General features: G+C 44.3%; 1 protein-coding gene across 3 annotated transcripts in view; it reads left to right on the forward strand.

The window, feature by feature from the left end:
- The window catches only part of ELF2 (E74 like ETS transcription factor 2), a 111,149-nt gene that overhangs the window by 38,180 nt on the left and 47,803 nt on the right, over nucleotides 1-25,166 (forward strand). For all 3 annotated transcript variants that reach the window (XM_044300895.1, XM_044300903.1, XM_044300913.1), the window contains one exon: nucleotides 2,795-2,960. In XM_044300895.1, the coding sequence (XP_044156830.1) occupies nucleotides 2,795-2,960 (166 nt within the window). The remainder of the gene's footprint in view (nucleotides 1-2,794; nucleotides 2,961-25,166) is intronic.

Below are 25,166 nucleotides of genomic sequence, written 5' to 3' on the forward strand. Positions count from 1 at the left end.
ATGGAGGGGCAATGTCAGGATCGCTATGCGTACATTGGGCTGAAATGCTCTAATATAGGGATGTGAATTTTCTCTCTCTTTTGTCAGCCAGCTAATGTGATGGGGCTTCTTATCTCTGAGCTTCTAAACACTCTTTATAACTGTTCTTATTTTACTGATTAGAATGTGGCGATCGCTGCAAACCGCAGGTCAATTCAGACCTGCGGTTTGCAGCGCTTTCAGAAGTTTCTGACCGCGGGGATCAGAAACTTCAAAATGCTATTTTTTATGTTTAACCCCCCCCCCCCTTTCCTGCAGCCCTCTTTGTGATGTGCAGACGGGCTGTGCGGGGGAAAGGTACGGGCGGTGCTGGGGAGGCGGCCAGGCACGCGATCATCCGCCCACCCCCTCTCTCAGGATGGCCGAGCTTGTAAAGCAGAGTGTCAGCACATTGCTGACACTCTGCTTGAAACGGCTGACATCATCACACAGATGTCAGCCGTTTAACCCCTTCCATGCCGCAGTCCGTAGGGACCGTTGTATGGAAGAGGTTAACAGAGAGGGAGCTCCCTCCCTCTCCCATCGGGGGCTGCTGTGCCTTTTTAGCCCCCGATTCTTGATGGGATCACAGAGGGGGCTCCCTTCCCATCACCTGCTGCTCTGTTGTGGCAGCGAGTGATGGTTACAATGGCAACCGGACGCCTTCACAGTCTTCCGGCTGTCCATGGTGCTGATCAGACTTCTGCTAAAGGCAGAAGTCTGATCAGACTAAGGCTACTTTCACACTTGCGTTCAGAGCGGATCCGTCTGGTGTCTGCACAGACGGATCCGCTCCTATAATGCAGACGATGGGATCCGTTCAGAACGGATCCGTCTGCATTATAGTTTAGAAAAAATTCTAAGTGTGAAAGTTGCTCAGACGGATCCGTCCAGACTTTACATTGAAAGTCAATGGGGGACGGATCCATTTGAAAAATGCACCATATTGTGTCAACTTCAAACAGATCCATCCCCATTGACTTACATTGTAAGTCTGGACGGATCCGTTTGCCTCTGCACGGCCAGGTGGACACCCGAACGCTGCAAGCAGCGTTCGGGTGTCCGCCTGCTGAGCGGAGGACAAACGGTGCCAGACTGATGCATTCTGAGCGGATCCGCATCCACTCAGAATGCATTGGGGCCGTACGGATGCGTTCGGGGCCGCTAGTGAGAGCCTTCAAACGGAACTCACAAGCGGAGCCCCGAACGCTAGTGTGAAAGTAGCCTAAGTAAAGTGAAGATACAGTACACTATATAGTGTTAATGGCAAATGTAGATGAAATTTTAGAATTTCTATTTTTTTTGTTACTTTGCCTCACAAAAAGTGTAATGTAGAGCAACCAAAAATCATATGTACCCTAAAATAGTACCAATAAAACTGCCACCTTATCCCTTAGTTTCCAAAATGGGGTCACTTTTTTGGGAGTTTCTACTCTAGGGGTGCATCAGGGGGTCTTCAAATGGGACATGGTGTCTAAAAACCAATCCAGCAAAATCTTCCTTCCAAAAACCAAATGGCAGTTCCTTTCCTTCTGCGCCCTGCTCTGTGACCCTACAGCGGTTTACGACCACATATGGGGGGTTTCTGAAAACTACAGAATCAGGGCAATAAATATTGAGGTTTGTTTGGCTTTTAACCCTTGCTTTGTTACTGGAAAAAATGGATAAAAATGGAAAATTTGCCAAAACTGCAGTGGCGTATGGCTGCTGTGGTCTTCAAATTAAGTCGAAATGTGATTTTGGAAGGGAACATGTTTCACCTGCAAAACTGTAGCCGATTGTAATGGCCGCGCAGTTTTGCTTGTGAAACCGTTATTTCCTGGCAAATCAATATACTCACAGCGTGCCCGCATGTTTTTGGCCACATCGCATTGCATCAGTGACACCTCGTGCAGCCTTAAAGGGGTTGTCTCACTTCAGCAAGTGGTATTTATCATGTAGAGAAAGTTACTACAAGGCACTTACTAATGTATTGTGATTCTCCATATTGTTTCCTTTGCTGGCTTGAATTCATTTTCCCATCACATTATACACCGCTAGTTTCCATGGTTATGACCACCCTGAAATCCACCAGTGGTGGTCAAGCTTGCACACTATAGAAAAAAGCACTGGCTGGGACCATGGAAGTGCACATAGGCTGGTGCTTTTTCGTATAGTGTGCAAGCACGGCCACCGCTGCTGGATTGCAGGCTGTCATAACCATGGAAATGAGCAGTGTATTATGTAATGGAAAAATGAATCCAGCCAGCAAGGAAGAAATGATAAATGCTATTTGCTGAAGTGAGAATACCCCTTTAAGGGCTCATTCAGACGGCCGTAGTATTTTGCGGATCCGCAAACACAGATGCCGGCTATGTGCGGTCCGTTCATACGGCCGTCTGAATGGGCCCTAAGGCGTATTTACATGTGCCAATAGAGCTGGCAGTTATGGGGAAGGTACCATTACTTCCTTCCATCAGTGGGGGAAAGAGCTGTATTTACATGCAGCAGTCACTTCCACAGTGTAGGGATGAGCAATGGTTACTGTCATTGCTTGTCCTCATACAGATTGTTGTTCACACACGATAATCTGCTGCCCAGAAACGATGATTGAGATCATTTCACCCGATGAATGGTGGATTATCTTGAAGGATCATTCGTAGTAACGCTGGTCCTCGATGATTAGCCTGACATCTGCGTGTGTTAATATGCCTTTACCCTAAGCTCTTCACCACTTATCACGTCATTCATTATTTTCTCTTCTTCATTCTCTTCTGTGACTGTTTTCGTCCTGCAGGGAGAGGTTCAGGAAACTGAATACCCTGCTGTCATTGTGGAGCCAGTTCCCTGTGCCATACTGGAAGAAGGGTACGCTGCTCAGGTTTTGGTGTACGATGATGAGACCTTCATGATGCAAGATGTGGCAGAAGAACAGGAGGTAGAGACTGAAACCGTGGAAATAGGTTGGTGTCACCTACTTCACAGGACTATTCTATAGTTATCCAAGCCACATAATACTAAGAAATTGGCCTTGGCAAATTAGAAACAGTATAGAAAGTGTTGCAATTATTTTACTTGCACATGCCATATTGCCATTATTTTACATTCACATGATAATGAAAAATGGCCATTTTCTACAGGCCGTCACATGGCCATTTTCAGAATAAAGTCAGTCTGTGTTCACTTGCTGGTAGCAGCCGCATCCCCCTATCATATAGACGCCCCCTCCGCATGTTGACGATCATTTTTTTTTTTTTTTGGGCTAGTTACATTCCTTATAGCGCGATATATGCAAATAGAATGGTGTTACTTACTTTCATTCAGCCGTTTCTTATAAAAACGAAGTTTTATAATATGTAAATCCGGTCTCTACCAGCAAGTAGGGCGTCTACTTGCTGGTAGCCGCCGCAAAAAAACGCCCCCTCGTCGTGTTGATTGACAGGGCCAGCCGCGATCTCCTCCTCCGGCCAGCCCTGTCAGCATTTTAAAAATCGCGCGCCTCTGTTCATTCGGCGCAGGCGCTCTGAGATAAGGAGGCTCGTCTCCTCAGAACTCCCTCAGTGCGCCTGCGCCGATGACGTCTTCTCTTTCGGTGATGTCATCGGCGCAGGCGCACTGAGGGAGTTCTGAGGAGACGAGCCTCCTCATCTCAGAGCGCCTGCGCCGAATGAACAGAGGCGCGCGATTTTTAAAATGCTGACAGGGCCGGCCGGAGGAGGAGATCGCGGCTGGCCCTGTCAATCAACACGACGAGGGGGCGGTTTTTTGCGGCAACTACCAGCAAGTAGACTCCCTACTTAATGGTAGAGACCTGATTTACATATTATAAAACTTCGTTTTTATAAGAAACGGCTGAATGAAAGTAAGTAACACCATTCTATTTGCATATATCGCACTATAAGGAATGTAACTAGCCCAAAAAAAGAAATGACTTTAGTGGGGTGACAGAAGCCCTTTAATGGTTTAAAGAATGTCAGGTAAAATGGTCGGCCCTCGCACATGTTCACTTCATCAAATCTGGCACTCTTCGAAAAAAAAGTTTGGACACCCCTGGGCTATATGCATGCATGGATTCCTAGTGGTTTAGGGTAGTAAAGGGGTTAATTCCTGGTGTGTAGCGGAGGAGTTAAAGCATGATTCCCTGGTGGGCTAGAGTATTGAAGGTAAATAGAGCCACCATACTTGGTAGTCTTGGGTAGAGGAGGGATTAAAGGCTTTTTCAGGACTGAAATACTGATGAACTGTCCTTGGGGTACTTCATCCATATCTGATGGGTGGGGGTTCTGAGGGTCTGACTCCTGACAGCCCAGCCAATCAGCTGTTGGAAGAGACTGTGGCATTCAGGCAAGTGCTGCAGCCTCTTCTAAGGTGAATGCAGTTGAGCTGCAGTATCAAGCATAAGTGCTGTTTAATGGACGGCGCTGCGCTTGATATAAAATAAAAAGGCTGCAGTAGTAGTCCAAGGATAGTTCATCAGTATTTCAGTCCCGGACAAGCCCTTTAATGCTACCATGAAGCCTGCTCTCCCTATATTCATTGGAGCCTGGTTTATACCAGGACAGGTACCATACAGAATGGGTTTAGTATATATGTGGAGCCTGCCTTCCCTAAATTCATTGGAGGCCGGTTGGCACCAAAAGAGGTAGCATTTAGTGTAGGTCCCTGTCCAAAATAGGTCACCTTGCCTGTATACCAACCTCTGCTCATTTACCAATTCTGACCCTTTGTTGCCTGACATGCCTGTTTACTGTATTGATTCTTTGTTGCCTGCCCAGATATGCACATGCTCTGCCTGCATTGACCTCTGCCTGTGTCCTGAATACGAGTATTGCCTGTGGGTCAGCTGCCAACCACACTGGGACTATTCCAAGAGATAGTGGCTTGGTGGCTGCCCTGCAGCGAAGGCCAGATCCTTGTATAGGGCTTAAAGGGAACCTGTCACCACGAAATGTAGTACAGGCTGCAGGTAACATGATATAGAGCAGGAGTAGGTGAGCAGATTAAGATACAGTTTTGCAGGAAAAGGTTCAGGAAAGCTTGTAATTTATGCATTTAAACCAGTGTTCCTTTTATGGTTAGGAGTCATGTGGACGGTCCCACTTAGTGATTGACCGCTAACGCTGCATGACTAAGGATACAGGGAAGGCCTGTATGTAGGACCAACCACATGACTCCTAACCATAAAAGGAACACTGGTTTAAATGCATAAATTACAAGTTTTCTTAAATCTTTTCCCACAAAACTACATATTCAGCTCCTCCTGCTGTATAACATGCTGCCTGCAGATTGTAATGCATTTCATTGAAACAGGCTCCCTTTAAAGGGTGAAAACCAGGAGACTGCCAGGATAACGTCCTAATGTCTAGCCCAAAGTCAAATGGCTTGGTCGGTGCACTGGTTCCAGGACTGTGATAGGCCCTGATTCATGACGAGGTATGGACCCAATCTTTAGCTACCTGTCTGCTCTGGCAGACCATGTGCCGGAATAAAATCTACGGCAGCTCATTACTTACACTAGTTTCTGGCATAAATAACTCCAACCTCACCATACCCAATTTTTTGGTAAAATCGAAAGTGCATAAAATGCCAATTGAGACTAGAAAAGTAGCAGTGACATTGAAAGTTCACTAATCCTGCAAATATAGTTGGAGTAGTTTTACTCCAAAAATGCATCAAAATTTTGGAGCATTTTTTGGCGCACGCCAGCTCATTTAAAGGGAACCTGTCACTGGGATTTTGTGTATAGAGCTGAGGACATGGGTTGCTAGATGGCCGCTAGCACGTCCGCAATACCCAGTCCCCATAGCTCTGTGTGCTTTTATTGTGTAAAAAAAGGTTTGATACATATGCAAATTAACCTGAGATGAGTCCTGTATGTGAGATGAGTCAGGGACAGGACTCATCTCAGGTAATTTGCATATGTATCAAATCATTGTTTTTTACACAATAAAAGCACACAGAGCTATGGGGACTTCATATTGGGGATGTGCTAGGGGCAATCTAGCAACCCATGTCCTCAGCTCTATACACAAAATCCCGGTGACAGGTTCCCTTTAACCCCTTAGGGACCCATGACGTACCGGTACGGCATGTTTCCCGAGTCCTTAAGGACCCATGACGTACCGGTACGTCATGAGTTTAAATTGAGATTGTGGCGCCCCAGGGGTTAATCCGCACAGGATGCCGGCTGAAATCATTCAGCCGGCATCCTGTCACAACGCCTGGGGGGGTCATATGACCCCCCCGTATCGGCGATCGCAGCAAACCGCAGGTCAATTCAGACCTGCGGTTTGTTGCTATTTCTGCTGTTTCTGATCGCCGCGGTCCCTGACCGCGGCGATCAGAAACTTTAGTGTGGCACAAATCTATAGTGATCACCCCCCCTGCACCCCTGCATGATTTTAGCCTGGTGGGAGGTGCAGGGGGGGTGTTGCGGGTGGTGTGGGCGGTGCGGGAGGCCGGCGGTGCGGCAGGCGGGATCGCGATCCCCCGCCCGCCTCCCGCCGAATAATCGTTGGCTTCTAGTGGGTATACCAGGGTGCCAGCACATTGCTGGCACCCTGGTATAAACGGCTGACATCTGTGAATGGATGACAGCCGTTTAACCCTTTCCATACAGCGGTCCGTACGGACCGCTGTATGTAAAGAGTTAACAGTAAGATGCGGCTCCCTCCCTCTCCCATCGGGGGGCTGCTGTGCCTTTGCAGCCCCCCGATGGGAGAGGGAGAGAGCCCCCAGACAGCCCCCCGACACCCCAGTCCTTACCCTTCCCCGTCTGCGAAGTTGTGGCAGACGGGGAAGGTTCCCATGGCAACAGGACGCCTGCTCAGGCGTCCTGCTGTCCATGGTGCTGAACAGATCTGTGCTGAAAGCATAGATCTGTTCAGTGTAAGTAAAATACAGTACAGAAACATATATAGGTTCTGTACTGTATTATGCAGACACCAGACCCACTGGATCTTCAAGAACCAAGTGGGTCTGGGTCAAAAAAAAAGTAAGAAAAAGTAAAAAAAAAGTGAAAATCAAAAAACACATTTATCACTAATTAAAAATGAAACAAATAAAATTCCCTACACATGTTTGGTATCGCCGCGTCCGTAACGCCCTGATCTATAAAACGGTCATGTTACTTTCCCCGCACGGTGAACGCCATAAAAATAAAAAAATAAAAACTATAAGAAAATTTAAATTTTGCCCACCTTACTTCCCAAAAAAGGTAATAAAAGTGATCAAAAAAGTCGCATGTACGCCAAAATAGTGCCAATCAAACCGGCATCTCATCCCGCAAAAAATGAGACCCTACCCAAGATTATCGCCCAAAAACTAAAAAAACTATGGCTCTTAGACTATGGAAACACTAAAACATCATTTTTTTTGTTTCAAAAATTAAATCATTGTGTAAAACTTACATAAATAAAAAAATGTATACATATTAGGTATCTCCGCGTCCGTGTCGACCGGCTCTATAAAAATATCACATGAGTTAACCCCTCAGGTGACCACCGTAAAAAAATAAAAATAAAAACGGTTTAAAAAAAGCAATTTTTTGTCATCTTACGTCACAAAAAGTGCAATAGCAAGCGATCAAAAAGTCGTATGCACCCCAAAATAGTGCCAATAAGACAGCCATCTCATCCCGCAAAAAATGAGACCCTACATAAGATAATCGCCCAAAAACTGAAAAAACTATGGCTCTTAGACTATGGAGAAACTAAAACTTTTTTTGTTTTAACAATGAAATCATTGTGTAAAACTTACATAAATAAAAAAAAAGTATACATATTAGGTATCGCCGCGTCCGTGAGAACCTGCTCTATAAAATTACCACATGATCTAACCTTTCAGATGAATGTTGTAAATAACAAAAAAAAAAACGGTGCCAAAAAAGCTATTTCTTGTTACCTTGCCGCACAAAAAGTGTAATATAGAGCAACCAAAAATCATATGTACCCTAAACTAGTACCAAGAAAACTGCCACCTTATCCCGTAGTTTCTAAAATGGGGTCACTTTTTTGGAGTTTCTACTCTAGGGGTGCATCAGGGGGGCTTCAAATGGGACATGGTGTAAAAAAAACAGTCCAGCAAAATCTGCCTTCCAAAAACCGTATGGCATTCCTTTCCTTCTGCGCCCTGCCGTGTGCCCGTACAGCAGTTTACGACCACATATGGGGTGTTTCTGTAAACTACAGAATTAGGGCCATAAATAATGAGTTTTGTTTGGCTGTTAACCCTTGCTTTGTTACTTGAAAAAATATATTAAAATGGAAAATCTGCCAAAAAAGTGAAATTTTGAAATTGTATCTCTATTTTCCATTATATCTTGTGCAACACCTAAAGGGTTAACAAAGTTTTTAAAATCAGTTTTGAATACCTTGAGGGGTGTAGTTTCTTAGATGGGGTCACTTTTATGGAGTTTCTACTCTAGGGGTGCATCAGGGGGCTTCAAATGGGACATAGTGTCAAAAAACCAGTCCAGCAAAATTTGGCTTCCAAAAACCAAATGGCGCACCTTTCACTCTACGCCCTGCTGTGTGGCCGTACAGTAGTTTACGGCCACATATGGGGTGTTTCTGTAAACGGCAGAGTCAGGGCAATAAAGATACAGTCTTGTTTGGCTGTTAACCCTTGCTTTGTTAGTGGAAAAAATGGGTTAAAATGGAAAATTAGGCAAAAAAATGAAATTCTCAAATTTCATCCCCATTTGCCAATAACTCTTGTGCAACACCTAAAGGGTTAACAAAGTTTGTAAAATCAGTTTTGAATACCTTGAGGGGTGTAGTTTATAGAATGGGGTCATTTTTGGGTGGTTTCTATTATGTAAGCCTCGCAAAGTGACTTCAGAGCTGTAGTGGTCCCTAAAAATTTGGTTTTTGTAAATTTCTGAAAAATTTCAATATTTGCTTCTAAAGTTCTAAACCTTGTAACATCCCCAAAAAATAAAATATCATTCCCAAAATAATTCCAACCTGAAGTAGACATATGGGGAATGTAAAGTCATCACAATTTTTGGGGGTATTACTATGTATTACAGAAGTAGAGAAACTGAAACTTTGAAATTTGCAAATTTTTCCAAATTTTTTGTAAATTAGGTATTTTTTTATGCAAAAAAAATAATTTTTTTAACTTATTTTACCAGTGTCATGAAGTACAATATGTGACGAAAAAACAATCTCAGAATGGCCTGGATAAGTCAAAGTGTTTTAAAGTTATCAGCACTTAAAGGGACACTGGTCAGATTTGCAAAAAATGGCCAAGTCCTTAAGGTGAAATAGGGCTGAGTCCTTAAGGGGTTAAGCCACACCCCTTTACGCTGCACCATTTGGGCTAATAGCACATACCTGTCTCTTTAATATGCATTATTTACCGTTGCAATTTTGTGTTCATTTTACAAGATACTGCTTTTTTTTTTTTTTACAAAACTGCAATTTAATAAAAATGCAATGTGTTCTTTTTTGCTTTGAGAAAATCACTTGTGAAAACCACATGTGCAGTATTTGTATGCAGAACCACATGTTTTCACTATAAAAACCGAGGAAAGGAAGGAACTAAACAATGTAAATATGTACAAACATATGTATAGTTTTGTGTGGTACTGGTGAACTAGACCAAAAGTCTACACATCCCTTCTGTCATGTAAAAAAATTAGACCAAGAACATTAAAGGGGTTGTCTCACCCCAGCAAATGGCATTTATTATGCAGATAAAGTACTTTCTAATGTATTGTTGTTATCCATATTGCCTCCTTTGCTGGCTTGATTCATTTTTCTATTATACACTGCTTGTTTCCAGCGGTTACGGCTACAGTGCAGATACTAGGTGTATGAAGTATGTATCCACTGGACTCTGGGGTCGAGTGGAGGGTGGACCATAGGCGCAAAACACAACCAGAGTTTGTTTCAAACCAATAGTTTTTTTTTTTTTTTTTTTTGTTATTTGTTTAAAAATAAATAAAAAGAAAACTATTAAAAAAAAAACTATTGGTTTGAAACCAACTCTGGTTGTGTTTTGCGCCTATGGTCCACCCTCCACTCGACCCCAGAGTCCAGTGGATACACTGACCCAGACGGCGGCCTGGCCCCCGCCAAAGGTGAACACGGACGTAACCGGCAGCACCAACCAGCAACACTTAAACCACTCCTACTCGCCTCCAGTACAGTTGCACTGAACATTAGGTGCAACGACAGCAGGTGAGCAACACCATTCTTCCTGAATTGGAAGCCTGTTCTGAACCTACTCACCCTATGAGCGCCTTTTTGCTCCTTTGGCCACTTCTTTCCAGATACTAGGTGGACAGATGCTGCTGCGCATGCGTGCCTCCACCAGAGAGGCCAGCCTTTTTTCCTATATTGTGTAAGCACAGCCACAGCTGCTGGATTGCAGGGTGGTCCTAACCACTGGATATGAGCAATGTATAAATACCTTGTATTAAAGGGGTTATGTGGGGGTTTTATATTCATTACCTATTTTCTGGATAGCTCATCATTGTCTGATTGGCGGAGGTCCGACACCCGGCACCCCTGGTGATCAACTGTTTCAGTGAATGGAGCGAGTACTTGTAAATACATTGCACTTCTGAGAAAATGGGCAGTGTAATGTACAGGAAGCAGCGCTCGCATGCGTGGTGTGCCGCCTCCTCTTCAAACAGCTGATCAGAGAGGGAGCCAGGTGTTGGACCTCCGCCAATCAGATATTGATGACCTATCCAGAGGATAGGTCATTAATATAAAACCCCTGTGCATCCTTTTAACTTTGTCTACATGATAAATGCCATTTGCTGAATGGAGACAGCCCTTTTAATGTCACCTATACAATTCAACTGAAAAACAAACTAATATAATGTTTCATAAATATGAACACCCTTAAAGGGCTTCTACCACCAGAAATAATATTATGTAGCTGACTGACATCAGCGATGCACCCATGTCAGCACTACATAACAGTGTGTTTCTAACATTTCTCCCTGCAGCCGTTTTTGCAAAAAAAGCACTTTTATAATATGCTAATGAGCCTCTAGGTGCTATGTGGGTGTAAACTCAGCACCTAGAGGCTCAGTCCACTCACCCTTTATCCCGCCCCGCTCCTCTTGATTGATGCCACGGTCCAACGCATCGTTGACGAAATCCTGCGCCTGCACCGTTCACTTCTGTTTTCGGCGCAGGCGCAGTGAGTGAATGATGCGCTCCTGGTGCCGGATTCCTCACTGCGCCTGCGCCGACTACGTCACAATGAGGAAGCCGCCATCAGGAGAGCGGCCTTCACTCACTGCGCCTGCGCAGAAGACAGGATATGTAGGATCCGGCATTTCGGCAAGTATTCCGGAATTTTGGATGAAGAAAATACCGCAGCATGCCGGCTGTATTTTCTCCGTCCAAAAAACGTAGTGACTGAACTGAAGACATCCTGATGCATACTGAATGGATTGCTCTCCATTCAGAATGCATTAGGATAAAACTGGTCAGTTATTTTTCGGCATTGAGCCCCTAGGACGGAACTCAATACTGGAAAAGTTTAACGCAAGTGTGAAAGTACCCTTATTCAAGCGATTTTGAAATAGATTTAAAGAAAAAACTGAGTCAATATCTTTTACCACTTTTTACACTTCGGCACTACACTACTTTCACCGTTTATTGCTCGGTCATGCAACTTACCACCCAAATGAATTTTACCTCCTTTTCTTCTCATTAATAGAGCTTACATTTGGTGGAATTTCATTGCTGCTGACATTTTAACTTTTTTTTGTTATTAATCAAAATTTAACGAAATTTTTGCAAAAAAATGACATTTTTCACTTTCAGTTGTAATTTTTATTTTTTTTAACGACAGCCATATATACGTTTTTCGCTAAATTTATAGTTCTACATGTCTTTGATTAAAAAAATATGTTTGGGTAAAAGTTTATAGCGTTTACAAACTATGGTACAAAAATGTGAATTTCCGCTTTTTGAAGCAGCTCTGACTTTCTGAGCACCTGTCATGTTTCCTGAGGTTCTACAATGCCCAGACAGTGGAAAAACCCCACAAATTACCCCATTTCGGAAAGAAGACACCCTAAGGTATTCGCTGATGGGCATAGTGAGTTCATAGAACTTTTTATTTTTTGTCACAAGTTAGCGGAAAATGATGAATTTTTTTCTTTTTTTTTTTTCCTTACAAAGTCTCATATTCTAACAAAAAATAAAAACTTCCATGAACTCACTATGCCCATCATGAAATACCTTGGGGTGTCTTCTTTCCAAAATGGGGTCACTTGTGCCGTAGTTATACTGCCCTGGCATTTTAGGGGCCCAAATGCGTGCGAAGTAGTTTGAAATCAAAATCTGTAAAAAATGACCGGTGAAATCCGAAAGGTGCTCTTTGGAATGTGGGCCCCTTTGCCCACCTAGGCTGCAAAAAAGTGTCACACGTGTGGTATCGCCGTACTCAGGAGAAGTTGGGGAATGTGTTTTGGGGTGTCATTTTACATATACCCATGCTGGGTGAGATAAATATCTCGGCAAAAGACAACTTTTCCCACAACTAAGTCCAAGAGCTCCGCATTCAAGAACAGCTCAGAAAATCCCAGGGCCGAACCGATCTGAGCTGTCTCAACCCGAACTCCAGACTGGGCGGTGAAAGGGGGAACTAATGGTGCGGCTGAAGTTGGGGACTGCCAATCAGGGTTTGCCAGCACCTCAGGGACTCTAGGGGGTCTACGGGCCTGTCTGTGCGGTGGCTGCGACGGGGTAACTATTGCACGTGCCACCGTACCAGCTTCAACTGCCCTTCTGGTGCTCGCCACTTCACCATGTTGTACTGCAGTACTAGGTCCAGGATGGGCTGCACTGCTGGTGTATGCCTCACCACGTAATCTGACAGCGCCAGCCCCACTCTGCTGCCCTTGAAGCGGATCCTGCGCAACCTGTAGTCTAGCAACACGGGCCGGGTATGCCTGGTGCTATCGGGGACCTCAGCCTCCTTGTCCGAACTTTGGGTCAGAGAGCCACTGCTTTCTACAGGTTCGTATTCTGACCCGCTGGATTCATCAGATGAGGGTTCCCATTCCTCATCCGACTGGGTCAGAAGCCTGTAGGCCTCTTCAGAAGAATACCCCTTGTTTGCCATTTGGTCAACAAAATTTAGGGGGTATACCCTGAGACTACCCAAGAAAAAAAGCAAGCCTGTCTTACAAATGGGAGGCTAGCGAAGTACCGGAGGCCGCTGCGATTGTTAAAAAATATCAAAACAGATTTTTTTTATCGCCGCAGCGCTTGTAAAGTGATTGTGCAATGATCAAAAAAAATAAAAAAATGTTGTCACTGCGGCGGGGCGGGTGTGGGTGAACGCACGTGTGGGCAACCGATCAGGCCTGATCGGGCAAACACTGCGTTTTGGGTGGAGGGTGAGCTAAGGTGACACTAATACTATTATAGATCTGACTGTGATCAGTTCTGATCACTTACAGATACTATAAAAGTACAAATGCTGATTAGCGATACGCTAATCAGCGAATAACGGACTGCGGTGCGGTGGGCTGGGCGCTAACCGATCCCTAAACTACCTAACCAAGGGGCCTAAACTATCCTAAAACTATCAGTCTATACCAGTGAAAAAAAAAAGTGACAGTTTACACTGATCACTTTTTTCCCTTTCACTAGGTGATTGACAGGGGCGATCAAGGGGTTAATTGGGGTGCTGGGGGGTGATCTGGGGCTAAGTGTAGTGTTTGGTGGCTACTCACTGTGATGCCTCCTCCTCTGCTGAGACCAACCGACCAAAAGGACCAGCAGAGGAGCAGAGAAGCCATTTAACACCTTATATTTATAAATATAAAGTGTTAACTGGCTTCTGATTAGATTTTTTAAAAATCGCCAGCCTGCCAGCCATGATCATTGAAAATTGAAAATTGTAGTTTTTACAGATGCACCATTTCAGTGACCAATATGCCAGTATGAAAAGCAAGTCCTTATTATTATGCAGTGCTTTCTGGTTTTAGAAACCCCCTACATGTAACTGTAATCTTTTTCCTGAATGATTGAGAGGGCTCAGGAGTAAAAGAGCATCAAGCACATTTTGTGGTCAAATGTGGTGATTTACACATTTTGTGCTGACACTGTAGATGTTCTGGGGTGAAATAATAAATGGAACCTCTGAGAAGTGACCCCATTTTGGAAACTCCACCCCTCAAGGTATAAGGGGGTGGAGTGAGCTTTTTTGCACCACAGGTATTTTGCAGAAAGGGGCTATGCAAAATGAAAGTTGCAATTTTTCCACAGATATAGAATTTCCATGCCCAATATGTTGTGCCCAGCTGGTGCTGAGACACATTGCATCCCTTAAATTGTTAGGCAGGTTCTACTGGGTATGGAACTGCCATAAATGTGGACAAAAACTGCTGTTTGGGTGCGAAACATTTTTGAAAAAAAATCATGTTTTTGTGTCGCCATTTTCTGAAAGCCATATTTTTTTTCTTCTGCCAAATGTCTTATATGTCAGCTAATTTTTTGCAGGATGAGGTGACATTTTCATTGGTACATAAAAATTTTGGATTGCTTGAGATTATATTTTTCGGGTGGCAAGGTGACTGAAAAATGTGGCATGTTGTGGCATGTTTATTTTTTCGGTTTTCACCTGATAGTGTAGATCATGTGATATTTTTATAGAGCCAGTCTTTATGGATGGATGAAGAGATTCCAAATGTCTATTTTTCAACAATTTTTTTTCAGTATTGCACAATAAAAGCATTGTTTGAAAAAAAAAATATCTAGTTTTTGTGTTGTCATTTGTGAGCCATATATTTTTTATTTTTCTAGAGATGGTCTTGTGTGAGGCCTCATTTTTTAGGGGATGAGGTCATGTTTTCATTGGTACCATGTTTGAGTACACACGACTTTTAGATTTTTGGGATATAAATAAAATAACGGATCTCTGAATTGACAAAAATGGATGCAAAATGAGCATAAGGGTTCATGCACACGAACATATTTTCTGTCCGCTTCCGTTCCGTTTTTTTGGGGGACCGTATGCGGAACCATTCACTTCAATGGGTCCGCAAAAACAACGGAAGGTACTTTGTGTGAATTCCGTTTCCGTATTTCCGTTCCGCAAAAAAGTAGTGCATGTCCTATTATTGTCCGCAAATCATGGTCCGTGGCCCCATTCAAGTCAATGGATCCGCAAAAAATGTGGAACGCACACGGAACACATGCATATATCATCCATATTTTATCCGTGTTTTGCTGATCCATACCGTAGAAATGCTATGCCCAGCCCATATTTCTGATGTTTTTGCTGATTAATAAGTTACTGTTTCCGATCCACAAAAAAAAAATATGGATCGAATACGGAAACCATACGGATATGTTTTGTGGAAGAGAAAAAAAAAAACCTCAGATACGGAACAACGGATCCATGAAAAACAGACCGTAATGTTATGTTTTGTGGAAGTGAAAAAAAAAAACTCAGATGCGGAACAACAATAGTCGTGTGCATGAGCCCTAACAGATGCTCAAAATACAGGATCCGTTTTTTGATTTTTCTGTTCTTCTGACAGATCAGAAGAACAGAAAACAAAATGCTGATGTGAACCCGGCCTATTTTTTTTTACAATAGTAAAAGGCTTGATAGGGAAAAGAGTTGTTTTCACTTGAAACTCATCCAGGTTGCATCCGTATTTGGTCCATTCTTCACGGACCACTGAGGAGATGCTTTGGAAGTTAATTTTCAAGCTAGCAGTGTCCTTGGAATACAAAGTACAATATGGACCAAACACAGACATCTTCCCTGATGAAACATGGACAGTTTTTTTCAGATGTTAAATGGACACAAGGTGCTGTCCGCATCTTTTGCGGCTCCATTGAAATGAATAGGTCCGCATCCGAGCCGTCAAAACAGCGGCTCGGATGCGGAACCCAAAAAACGGCCATACTCAGTGTTTTGGTTCAGTGATTTTAATCCGTGATTGTGATCCAAGACCAGGAATGGAGCCTCCAAAGAGATAAGGTATACCGTTTTCGCCCTATAAGGCCCAATGCACACGGCCGTGTTTCACGGCCGTGTGCGGGCCGTGGAACCGCGGCCTGGATCCCTCCTGAGAGCAGGAGCGCACGGCGTCACTGGTTGCTATGACGCCGTGCGCTCCCTGCTGCCGGCACAGTACAGTAATACACTTGTATAGATCATACCAGTGTATTACTGTATTGCGGCGGCAGCAGGGAGCGCACGGCGTCATAGCAACCAGTGACGCCGTGCGCTCCCGCTCTCAGGAGGGATCCAGGCCGCGGTTCCACGGCCCGCACACGGCCGTGTGCATGGGGCCTTAGACACACTTTCCCCCCCCCCAAAAGTGGGGGGAAAATAGCAGTGCGTCTTATGGGGCGAATGCTGCTGATTTTGCAGAGTTTTCAATGATACACCCGCCGCGATGCTGTGCGGCGGGTGTATCAGCTGTGAGGGAGGAGGGGCTGGGTGCCGGCATCTGCTTTTATAATGACAGCGGGGCCCGTGCAGTGACTGTATTCTACTACACGGGCCCCGCTCACTGTATAATCGTATCTCTAATAGTTAACTGTTATGTATATACCATAATCGCATAATCAGCGCCTGTATACTTACAATCGCTCGGTAGGTAGCAGAGAGGAGGGAGGAGGCAGGCCGGGAGGACGGGCGCTGGCCTGCGCCGCCAACTTTATGAATGAAGCAGGCGGCGTGGGCGCATGACGTATGACTCACGCTGCCAGCGACCGTCCTCCCGGCCTGCCTCCTCCCTCCTCTCTCCTCTCTGCTACATACTGAGCGCTTGTAAGTATACAGGCGCTGATTATGCGATTACGGTATATACTGTATATGATTATACAGTGAGCAGGGCCCGTGTAGTAGAATGCAGTCACTGCACGGGCCCTGCTGTCATTATAAAAGCAGATGCGACCCCCACCCCCTGTATTGAGGGTCATTCACCACAGGGACACTTATGGAGGGGATCTGTGGATGACACATAGCATAAGATGAAAAGTAAAAAAAAAGTGACCAGATTTTGGAAACTACTGGATAGGGTGGCAGTTTTGTTCGTACTATTTTAGGGTACATATGATTTTTGGTTGCTCTATATTACACTTTTTGTGAGGAAAGGTAACAAGAAATAGCTGTTTTGGCACCGTTTTATTTTTTGTTATTTACAACATTCAACTGACAGGTTAGATCATGTGGTATTTTTATGGAGCAGGTTGTCACTGACATGACAATACCAAATATGACAACTTTTATGAGTTCTTTGTTTGTTTTACATAACAAAGCATTATTATTTTTTTAAATGATTCTATAGTGTCTCCACATTCTGAAAGCCAATATTTTTTTTTTTGGGGCGACTATCTTGTGTAGGGGCTCATTTTTTTTCGGGATTAGATGACGGTTTGATTGGCACTATTTTGGGGTACGTATGACTTTTTGATCGCTTGCTATTACACTTTTTGTGATGTAAGGTGACAAAAATTGCTTTTTTTTTTACACTTTTTTTTTTCTACGGTATTCACCTGAGGGGTTATTAGGTCATGTGATATTTTTATAGAGCAGGTTATTACGGACGTGGTGATACTGAATATGTCTGCTTTTTTTTTATTTATATAAGTTTTACACAATGATTTTCATTTTTGAAACAAAAAAAAATCATGTTTTAGTGTCTCCATAGTCTGAGAGCCATAGTTTTTTCAGTTTTTGGGTGATAATCTTAGGTAGGGTATGATTTTTGCGGGATAAGATGACGGTTTGATTGGTACTATTTTGGGGGGCATATGCCTTTTTGATCGCTTGATGTTGCATTTTTAGTGATGTAAATGGGGACAAAAAAATTTGTTTTTTTTAGCACAGTTTTTATTTAAATTTTTTTAGGGTGTTCACCTGAGGGGTTAGGTCAAGTTATATGTTTATAGAGCCGGTCGTTACGGCTCTATAAAGGCAATACCTAATATGTATACTTTTTTTATTTACTTAAGTTTTACACAATACCAGCATTTTTTTTTAACAAAAAATACGCCTTTTTGATCACTTGGTGTTGCACTTTTTGTGATGTAAGGTGACAGAAATGGCTTTTTTATTTTTACACCGTTTTTAATTATTATTTTTTTAATGGTATTTATCGGACAGGGTGGATCATGTGATATAACGGACACAGCGATGCCTAATATGTTTTTTTCTTCTTCTGTTTTCTATTATTAAATAAGGGGAAAGGGGCTTTTTTTTTTTTTTTTTACTTTATTAGTTTATTACTTTATTAACTTTATTAAAAACTTTTTTTTTTTTACTTTTTTTTCCTTTACTTTATTTCTGATGTTCACTTTTGGGGGTCTGATCCCCTCTGCAATGCATTACAGTACATCTGTATTGTAATGCATTGCCTACAGGTTGCCTAGGCGACCCAGCCTGAGACTGGATCTCCTTTGCTTCAGTAGATGGACGTTCCCGATGACGTGCAAGGCATTGGGCAGCCTCTGCAAAGCATCGGGCTGCCTTCTGAGACATCGAGTCTCCACCACAGCAGCGCGGGGACTTGATGGGCTCCCTCAAACATAAATCCGCAGCAATCGCCGATATGGGGGGGGGTCACAGGACCCCCCTTGGCATTGACCCAGGGTGCCTGCTGATTGATTTCAGCAGGCACCCAGTTCCGATCACCGACTGCCGCACGGCGGTGATCGGAACTACACAGGGCGTACATGTAGGTTAAGGTTAAATGGAATTTATCAACAAGAGGTTAAATGAAATATAGCAACTTTCTAAATAGTCTTCATTATTTGTGTGTGTGTGTGTGTGTATATATATATATATATATATATATATACACACAGTACAGACCAAAAGATTGGACACACCTTCTCATTCAAAGAGTTTTCTTTATTTTCATGACTAGGAAAATTGTAGATTCACACTGAAGGAATCAAAACTATGAATTAACACATGTGGAATTATATACATAACAAAAAAGTGTGAAACAACTGAAAATATGTCATATTCTAGGTTCTTCAAAGTAGCCACCTTTTGCTTTGATTACTGCTTTGCACACTCTTGGCATTCTCTTGATGAGCTTCAAGAGGTAGTCAAAATGGTTTTCACTTCACAGGTGTGCCCTGTCAGGTTTAATAAGTGGGATTTCTTGCCTTATAAATGGGTTTGGGACCATCAGTTGCGTTGTGGAGAAGTCAGGTGGATACACAGCTGATAGTCCTACTGAATAGACTGTTAGAATTTGTATTATGGCAAGAGCAGCTAAGTAAAGAAAAACGAGTGCCCATCATTACTTTAAAAAATGAAGGTCAGTCAGTCCGTAAAATTGGGAAAACTTTGAAAGTGTCCCCAAGTGCAGTCACAAAAACCATCAAGCGCTACAAAGAAACTGTCTCACATGCGGACCGCCCCAGGAAAGGAAGACCAAGAGTCACCTCTGCTGCGGAGGAGAAGTTCATCCGAGTCACCAGCCTCTGAAATCGCAGGTTAACAGCAGCTCAGATTAGAGACCAGGTCAATGCCACACAGAGTTCTAGCAGCAGACACACCTCTAGAACAACTGTTAAGAGGAGACTGTGTGAATCAGGCCTTCATGGTAGAATATCTGCTAGGAAACCACTGCTAAGGACTGGCAACAAGCAGAAGAGACTTGTTTGGGCTAAAGATCACAAGGAATGGACATTAGACCAGTGGAAATCTGTGCTTTGGTCTGATTAGTCCAAATTTGAGATCTTTGGTTCCAACCACTGTGTCTTTGTGCGACGCAGAAAATGTGAACGGATGGACTCTACATGCCTGGTTCCCACCGTGAAGCATGGAGGAGGAGGTGTGATGGTGTGGGGGTGCTTTGTTGGTGAAACTGTTGGGGATTTATTCAAAATTGAAGGCATACTGAACCAGCATGGCTACCACAGCATCTTGCAGCGGCATGCTATTCCATCTGGTTTGCGTTTAGTTGGATCATCATTTATTTTTTAACAGGACAGACCCCAAACACACCTCCAGGCTGTGTAAGGGCTATTTGACCATGAATATGAGTGATGGGGTGCTGCGCCAGATGATCTGGCCTCCACAGTCACCGGACCTGAACCCAATCGAGATGGTTTGGGGTAAGCTGGACCGCAGAGTGAAGGCAAAAGGGCCAACAAATGCTAAGCATCTCTGGGAACTCCTTCAAGACTGTTGGAAGACCATTTTAGGTGACTACCTCTTGAAGCTCATCAAGAGAATGCCAAGAGTGTGCAAAGCAGTAATCAAAGCAGAAGGTGGCTACTTTGAAGAACCTAGAATATGACGTATTTTCAGTTGTTTCTGTAATGACCGGCGTCACACACAGGGAGGGAAAAGGGAAAGCCCTGCCCAAGGGAGAGGGAAAGGTGACCCCTGACTCACCTTGCGGCTGGCACCTGACTGCCCTGACGTCCCTAGACGGGTTCCTCACCCGTGCCTAAACCCTGGCTTTCCCTAAAATGAGCCCTAGATAGTGAACGGGCCGGTGGGATCGCTAGTCCGCACCACTGACACTAACAGGGAAACACCAAGGAGAAGACAGACAATACAGACAAACACATAAACCCAGGTGGGCGACCACAGCAGACCACAGCGGTCCAACAGGGATACGGAGGGAAACGTTCTGGACCAACAACCAGAGAACACAGCAACACAGCTCCAGTGGGTCAGTATAGAAGTCCAGGCAGGAAGCTCTATATCTGGCAACCAGAGAAGTGTGAGAGGGGAATATAAGGAGGTTGGGAGTGCTGGACAAGGAACAGCTGAGGAGAAGGAGCTACGGATCCCTGAGCCAAAAAGGGTTGCAAAGCAAACCCAGAAAGCTACCATAAGGAAACAGCCCTATCTTACATAGAGCGCGCAGCCAACCGCTGCGACTTCCTGACCCCGGGTATAACGGAGTCAGGCGTGGTTCTTGACACCCTCGTGACAGTACCCCCCTCTCTACGAGGGGCCTCCAGACACTCAGGACCAGGTCTCAGGATGAGAGACATGAAAAGCCCGAACTAGCCTGTCGGCGTTTACCTCAGATGCAGGAACCCACATTCTTTCCTCGGGACCGTAACCTCTCCAATGCACCAGATATTGAAGAGAGCGGCGGACCCGACGAGAATTAACAATTTTGGATATCTGAAACTCTAGATTACCATCCACAACAACAGGAGGGGGTGGCAGCGGTGACTGTTCTTGAGGTGGAACATATTTTTTGAGTAACGACTTATGAAAGACGTTATGGATTTTAAAAGTCTGAGGTAGCTCCAGGCGAAAAGCCATGGGGTTGATGATGGCTACAATTTTGTAAGGGCCAATGAACCTAGGACCCAGTTTCCAAGAGGGAACCTTTAGCATTTGTATTTACCTCCCATATTTTTCAAGTTAGCTTGCACCTTCTGCCATACCGATGAAAGAGATGTCGAAAACCGTTCCTCTTCGGAAACCCCAGAAGACCCCCCCCTCTTTGAAAGTACAGAATTGGGGATGAAAACCATATGCACCAAGAAATGGTGACTTGCCAGTGGATTCCTGACGACGATTATTTATGGCAAACTCAGCTAACGGTAAATATGATGACCACAACTCTTGGTTTTCAGACACAAAACATCTTAGATATGTCTCAAGGTTTTGGTTGGTACGCTCAGTCTGTCCATTCGACTGAGGATGGAAAGCTGAGGAAAACGACAAGTGTACCCCCAAACGGGAACAAAAAGCTTTCCAAAATTTAGAAATAAACTGGGTACACCGATCCGAAACAACATCGGAAGGGACCCCGTGAAGCTTCACGATTTCACTGATGAATACCTGAGCAAGTCTTAGCATTAGGTAGTGCGGGTAACACAATGAAGTGTACCATTTTGCTAAACCTGTCCACTACTACCAAAATAACTGTTTTACCCGCAGACAAAGGTAAGTCAGTGATAAAATCCATTGACAGATGTGTCCATGGTCTATTGGGAATGACGAGTGGTAATAGAGACCCTGCAGGACGTGTATGCGAAACTTTTGCGCGCACAGGTAGAACAAGAAGACACAAAATCCAATACATCCTGACGCAACCTTGGCCACCAAAAACAACGAGACCATAGCTCCAAGGTTGCTTTACTACCCGGGTGCCCAGCAAGTGCCGAATTATGATGTTCCTTTAATAATTCGAAACGCAGGTTCAACGGTACAAACAATTGATCTGAGGGGAAAGAAACCGGGGCGTCCCCCTGGGCCTCTAACACCTTCCCCTCCAGAGCAGAGTGTACCGCAGAAACAACCACTCCTCTTTGAAGAATGGGTACCGGATCACTCACATTACCCCCTCCAGGGAAACAACGAGATAGTGTATCAGCCTTGGTATTTTTTGCCCCAGGACGATAGGTAATAACAAAGTTAAACCTGGTAAAAAATAGCGACCACCTAGCTTAGCTGATTCGAGGTACAGAAGATTTTTGTGGTCCGTAATTACAGTGACTGGGTGGACTGCCCCCTCTAAAAAGTGACGCCATTCTTCAAATGCTAGTTTAATAGCTAATAGTTACCTATTGCCAATATCGTAGTTCTTTTCTGCTTTAGATAGTTTTTTAGAAAAGAAAGCACAAGGATGCCATTTGCCAGGAGACGGACCCTGAGACAGCACCGCCCCCACTCCCACCTCTGACGTATCGACTTAAACAATAAAAGGCTGAGAGACATCAGGTTGGACTAGTACAGGTGCCGAGGTAAACCTCTCTTTTAGAGAGGAAAAAGCAACTTTAGCGGCGTCAGACCATTTAGAAAAATCAGTCCCCTTCCTAGTCATGTCAGTAAGGGGTTTTACAATAACTGAATAATTTTTAATGAATTTCCTATAGAAATTCGCGAAGCCCAAGAACCGTTGCAGTGCTTTGAGGTTCTCAGGAACATCCCAATCTAAAATTGCCTGGACCTTCCTAGGATCCATACGGAAACCTGAAGCAGATAAAAAATAACCTAGGAATTGTATCTCCTGAACGGCGAAGACACATTTTTCAATTTTAGCATATAATTTATTCGTCCGTAGGACCTGCAGTACTTGTCTGACATGCACCTCATGTGTTCTCAGATCAGACGAATAAATTAAAATATCATCTAGGTATATTACCACAAACCTGACGATTAGATGACTAAAAATGTCATTAACGAAATGTTGAAAGACGGCAGGAGCATTGGTCAGACCGAAAGGCATAACTAGATTTTCATAATGCCCCTCAGGGGTGTTAAAAGCTGTCTTCCACTCATCCCCCTCCTTGATACGAATCAGATTGTAGGCCCCCCTAAGATCAAGTTTGGAGAACCACCTAGCACCCGCAATCTGGTTAAACAGGTCAGGAATGAGAGGAAGAGGGTATGGGTCTCTGATGGTTATCCGATTTAATTCGCGAAAATCTAGGCAAGGACGCAGACCTCCATCTTTCTTTTTAACAAAGAAAAACCCTGCAGCCACGGGTGAAGAAGAGGGTCTGATGTGTCCCTTAGCCAAGCTCTCGGAGATATAATCTTTCATGGCTTGTCTCTCTGGACCCGAAATATTATATAACCTGGTCTTGGGTAACTTTGTGCCGGGAATAAGGTTAACCGGGCAATCATAAGGACGGTGAGGTGGTAACTTCTGACAACCCTTTTCAGAAAAAACTTCCTCAAAACCTGAAATAAATGTAGGTAAGGTAGTTATGGAGGCGACTAAGCAATTGGTATTTAAGCAATTTTCTCTGCAATGCTCACTCCACTCCGATATCTCCCTGGCCTGCCAATCCACCACTGGATTGTGCGCTACCAACCAGGGAAGGCCCAGCACTACCGGAGTGGGAAGCCCCTCCAGAACATAACATGAAAGCATCTTGTTATTGTGGTCCCCTACCCGAAGGTGTAAATTATGAACAATGTGGGTGAGGTTTCTCTGAGACAGAGGAGCAGAATCAATAGCGAATATGGGAATAGGTCTCTGTAGCGTACATAGAGACAAACCCATAGTGCGGGCAAAATGGGCATCTATTAAAATTTACCCCTGCTCCACTGTCTAGAAAGAAGGAAATAGTCTCCGTCTTAACACCAAAAACCGCTGGCAACACAAATTGCGATGTACGTATGGAGGAAACATATACCCACCGGCTGACATCCTCCACACAGCCTGGGGTTAGTAGTTTTCCGACGGTCTTTTGTTTCTGAGGAAAGAAGAACAGACATGAATGAAATGACCCCTCTCCCCACAAAAAAAACAAACCCCACGCCTACGGCGAGCCTCAGGAGGACGGACCTGACGAGTGGTTCCTCCTAGCTGCATAGGCTCGTCTAAGTCCGTACAGACTAACTGCTGCTTGGGAGGGGTTACCAATTGCTCCGGTTTTTTCAACCTGTCCCTAAGGCGTCTATCTATTCGGATAGAAAGGGACATAACCGCATCAAGGGAAAAGGGGGTCTCATATAATGCAAGCGCATCCTTAACCCTTTCGGATAACCCAGAGCAGAACTGACTCCTGAGAGCCGGGTCGTTCCATTGGGTATCCGTAGCCCACCTACGGAAGTCAGAGCAATACTCCTCTACCGGCCGCTCTCCTTGTAGGAGTCTCCGTAATCTTGATTCCGCCAGTGCGACTCGGTCAGGGTCGTGATATATGAGACCCAAGGCCCCGAAAAACTCATTCACTGACCGAAGAGCCTGGGAATCAGTGGGTAAAGAGAACGCCCAGGACTGCGGGTCCCCCTGCAGCAGGGAAATAACAACCCCCACCCGCTGTTCTTCATTACCAGAGGAGTAAGGGCGCAGTTTAAAATATAATTTACAGGCCTCACGGAATGTCAAAAACTTGTCCCTTCCCCCAGAAAATCTGTCAGGGAGAGGGACCTTGGGTTCTGCAACAACCTGGTTACCAGTAGCAACTGCTGGGCTTGCGGTCAGTTGTAATTGCTGCTGTTGCTGGAGGACCGACGCCTTCAATCCTGCCACCTCCAAAGACAGGCCATGAAATTGTTTGGACAGAGCAGCAATTGGATCCATACTAGATTCTAAGTAGGTAAAAAAAAAATATATATATATATATATATATATATATTTATTTTTTTATTTTTTTCACCTACACAAAATAAGGGCCAGATATAACGTAATGACCGGCGTCACGCACAGGGAGGGAAAAGGGAAAGCCCTGCCCAAAATGCCCTGACGTCCCTAGACTGGTTCCTCACCCGTG

This window comes from Bufo gargarizans, chromosome 1, assembly GCF_014858855.1.
Source record: "Bufo gargarizans isolate SCDJY-AF-19 chromosome 1, ASM1485885v1, whole genome shotgun sequence".
NCBI classification, from domain to species: Eukaryota; Metazoa; Chordata; class Amphibia; order Anura; family Bufonidae; genus Bufo; species Bufo gargarizans.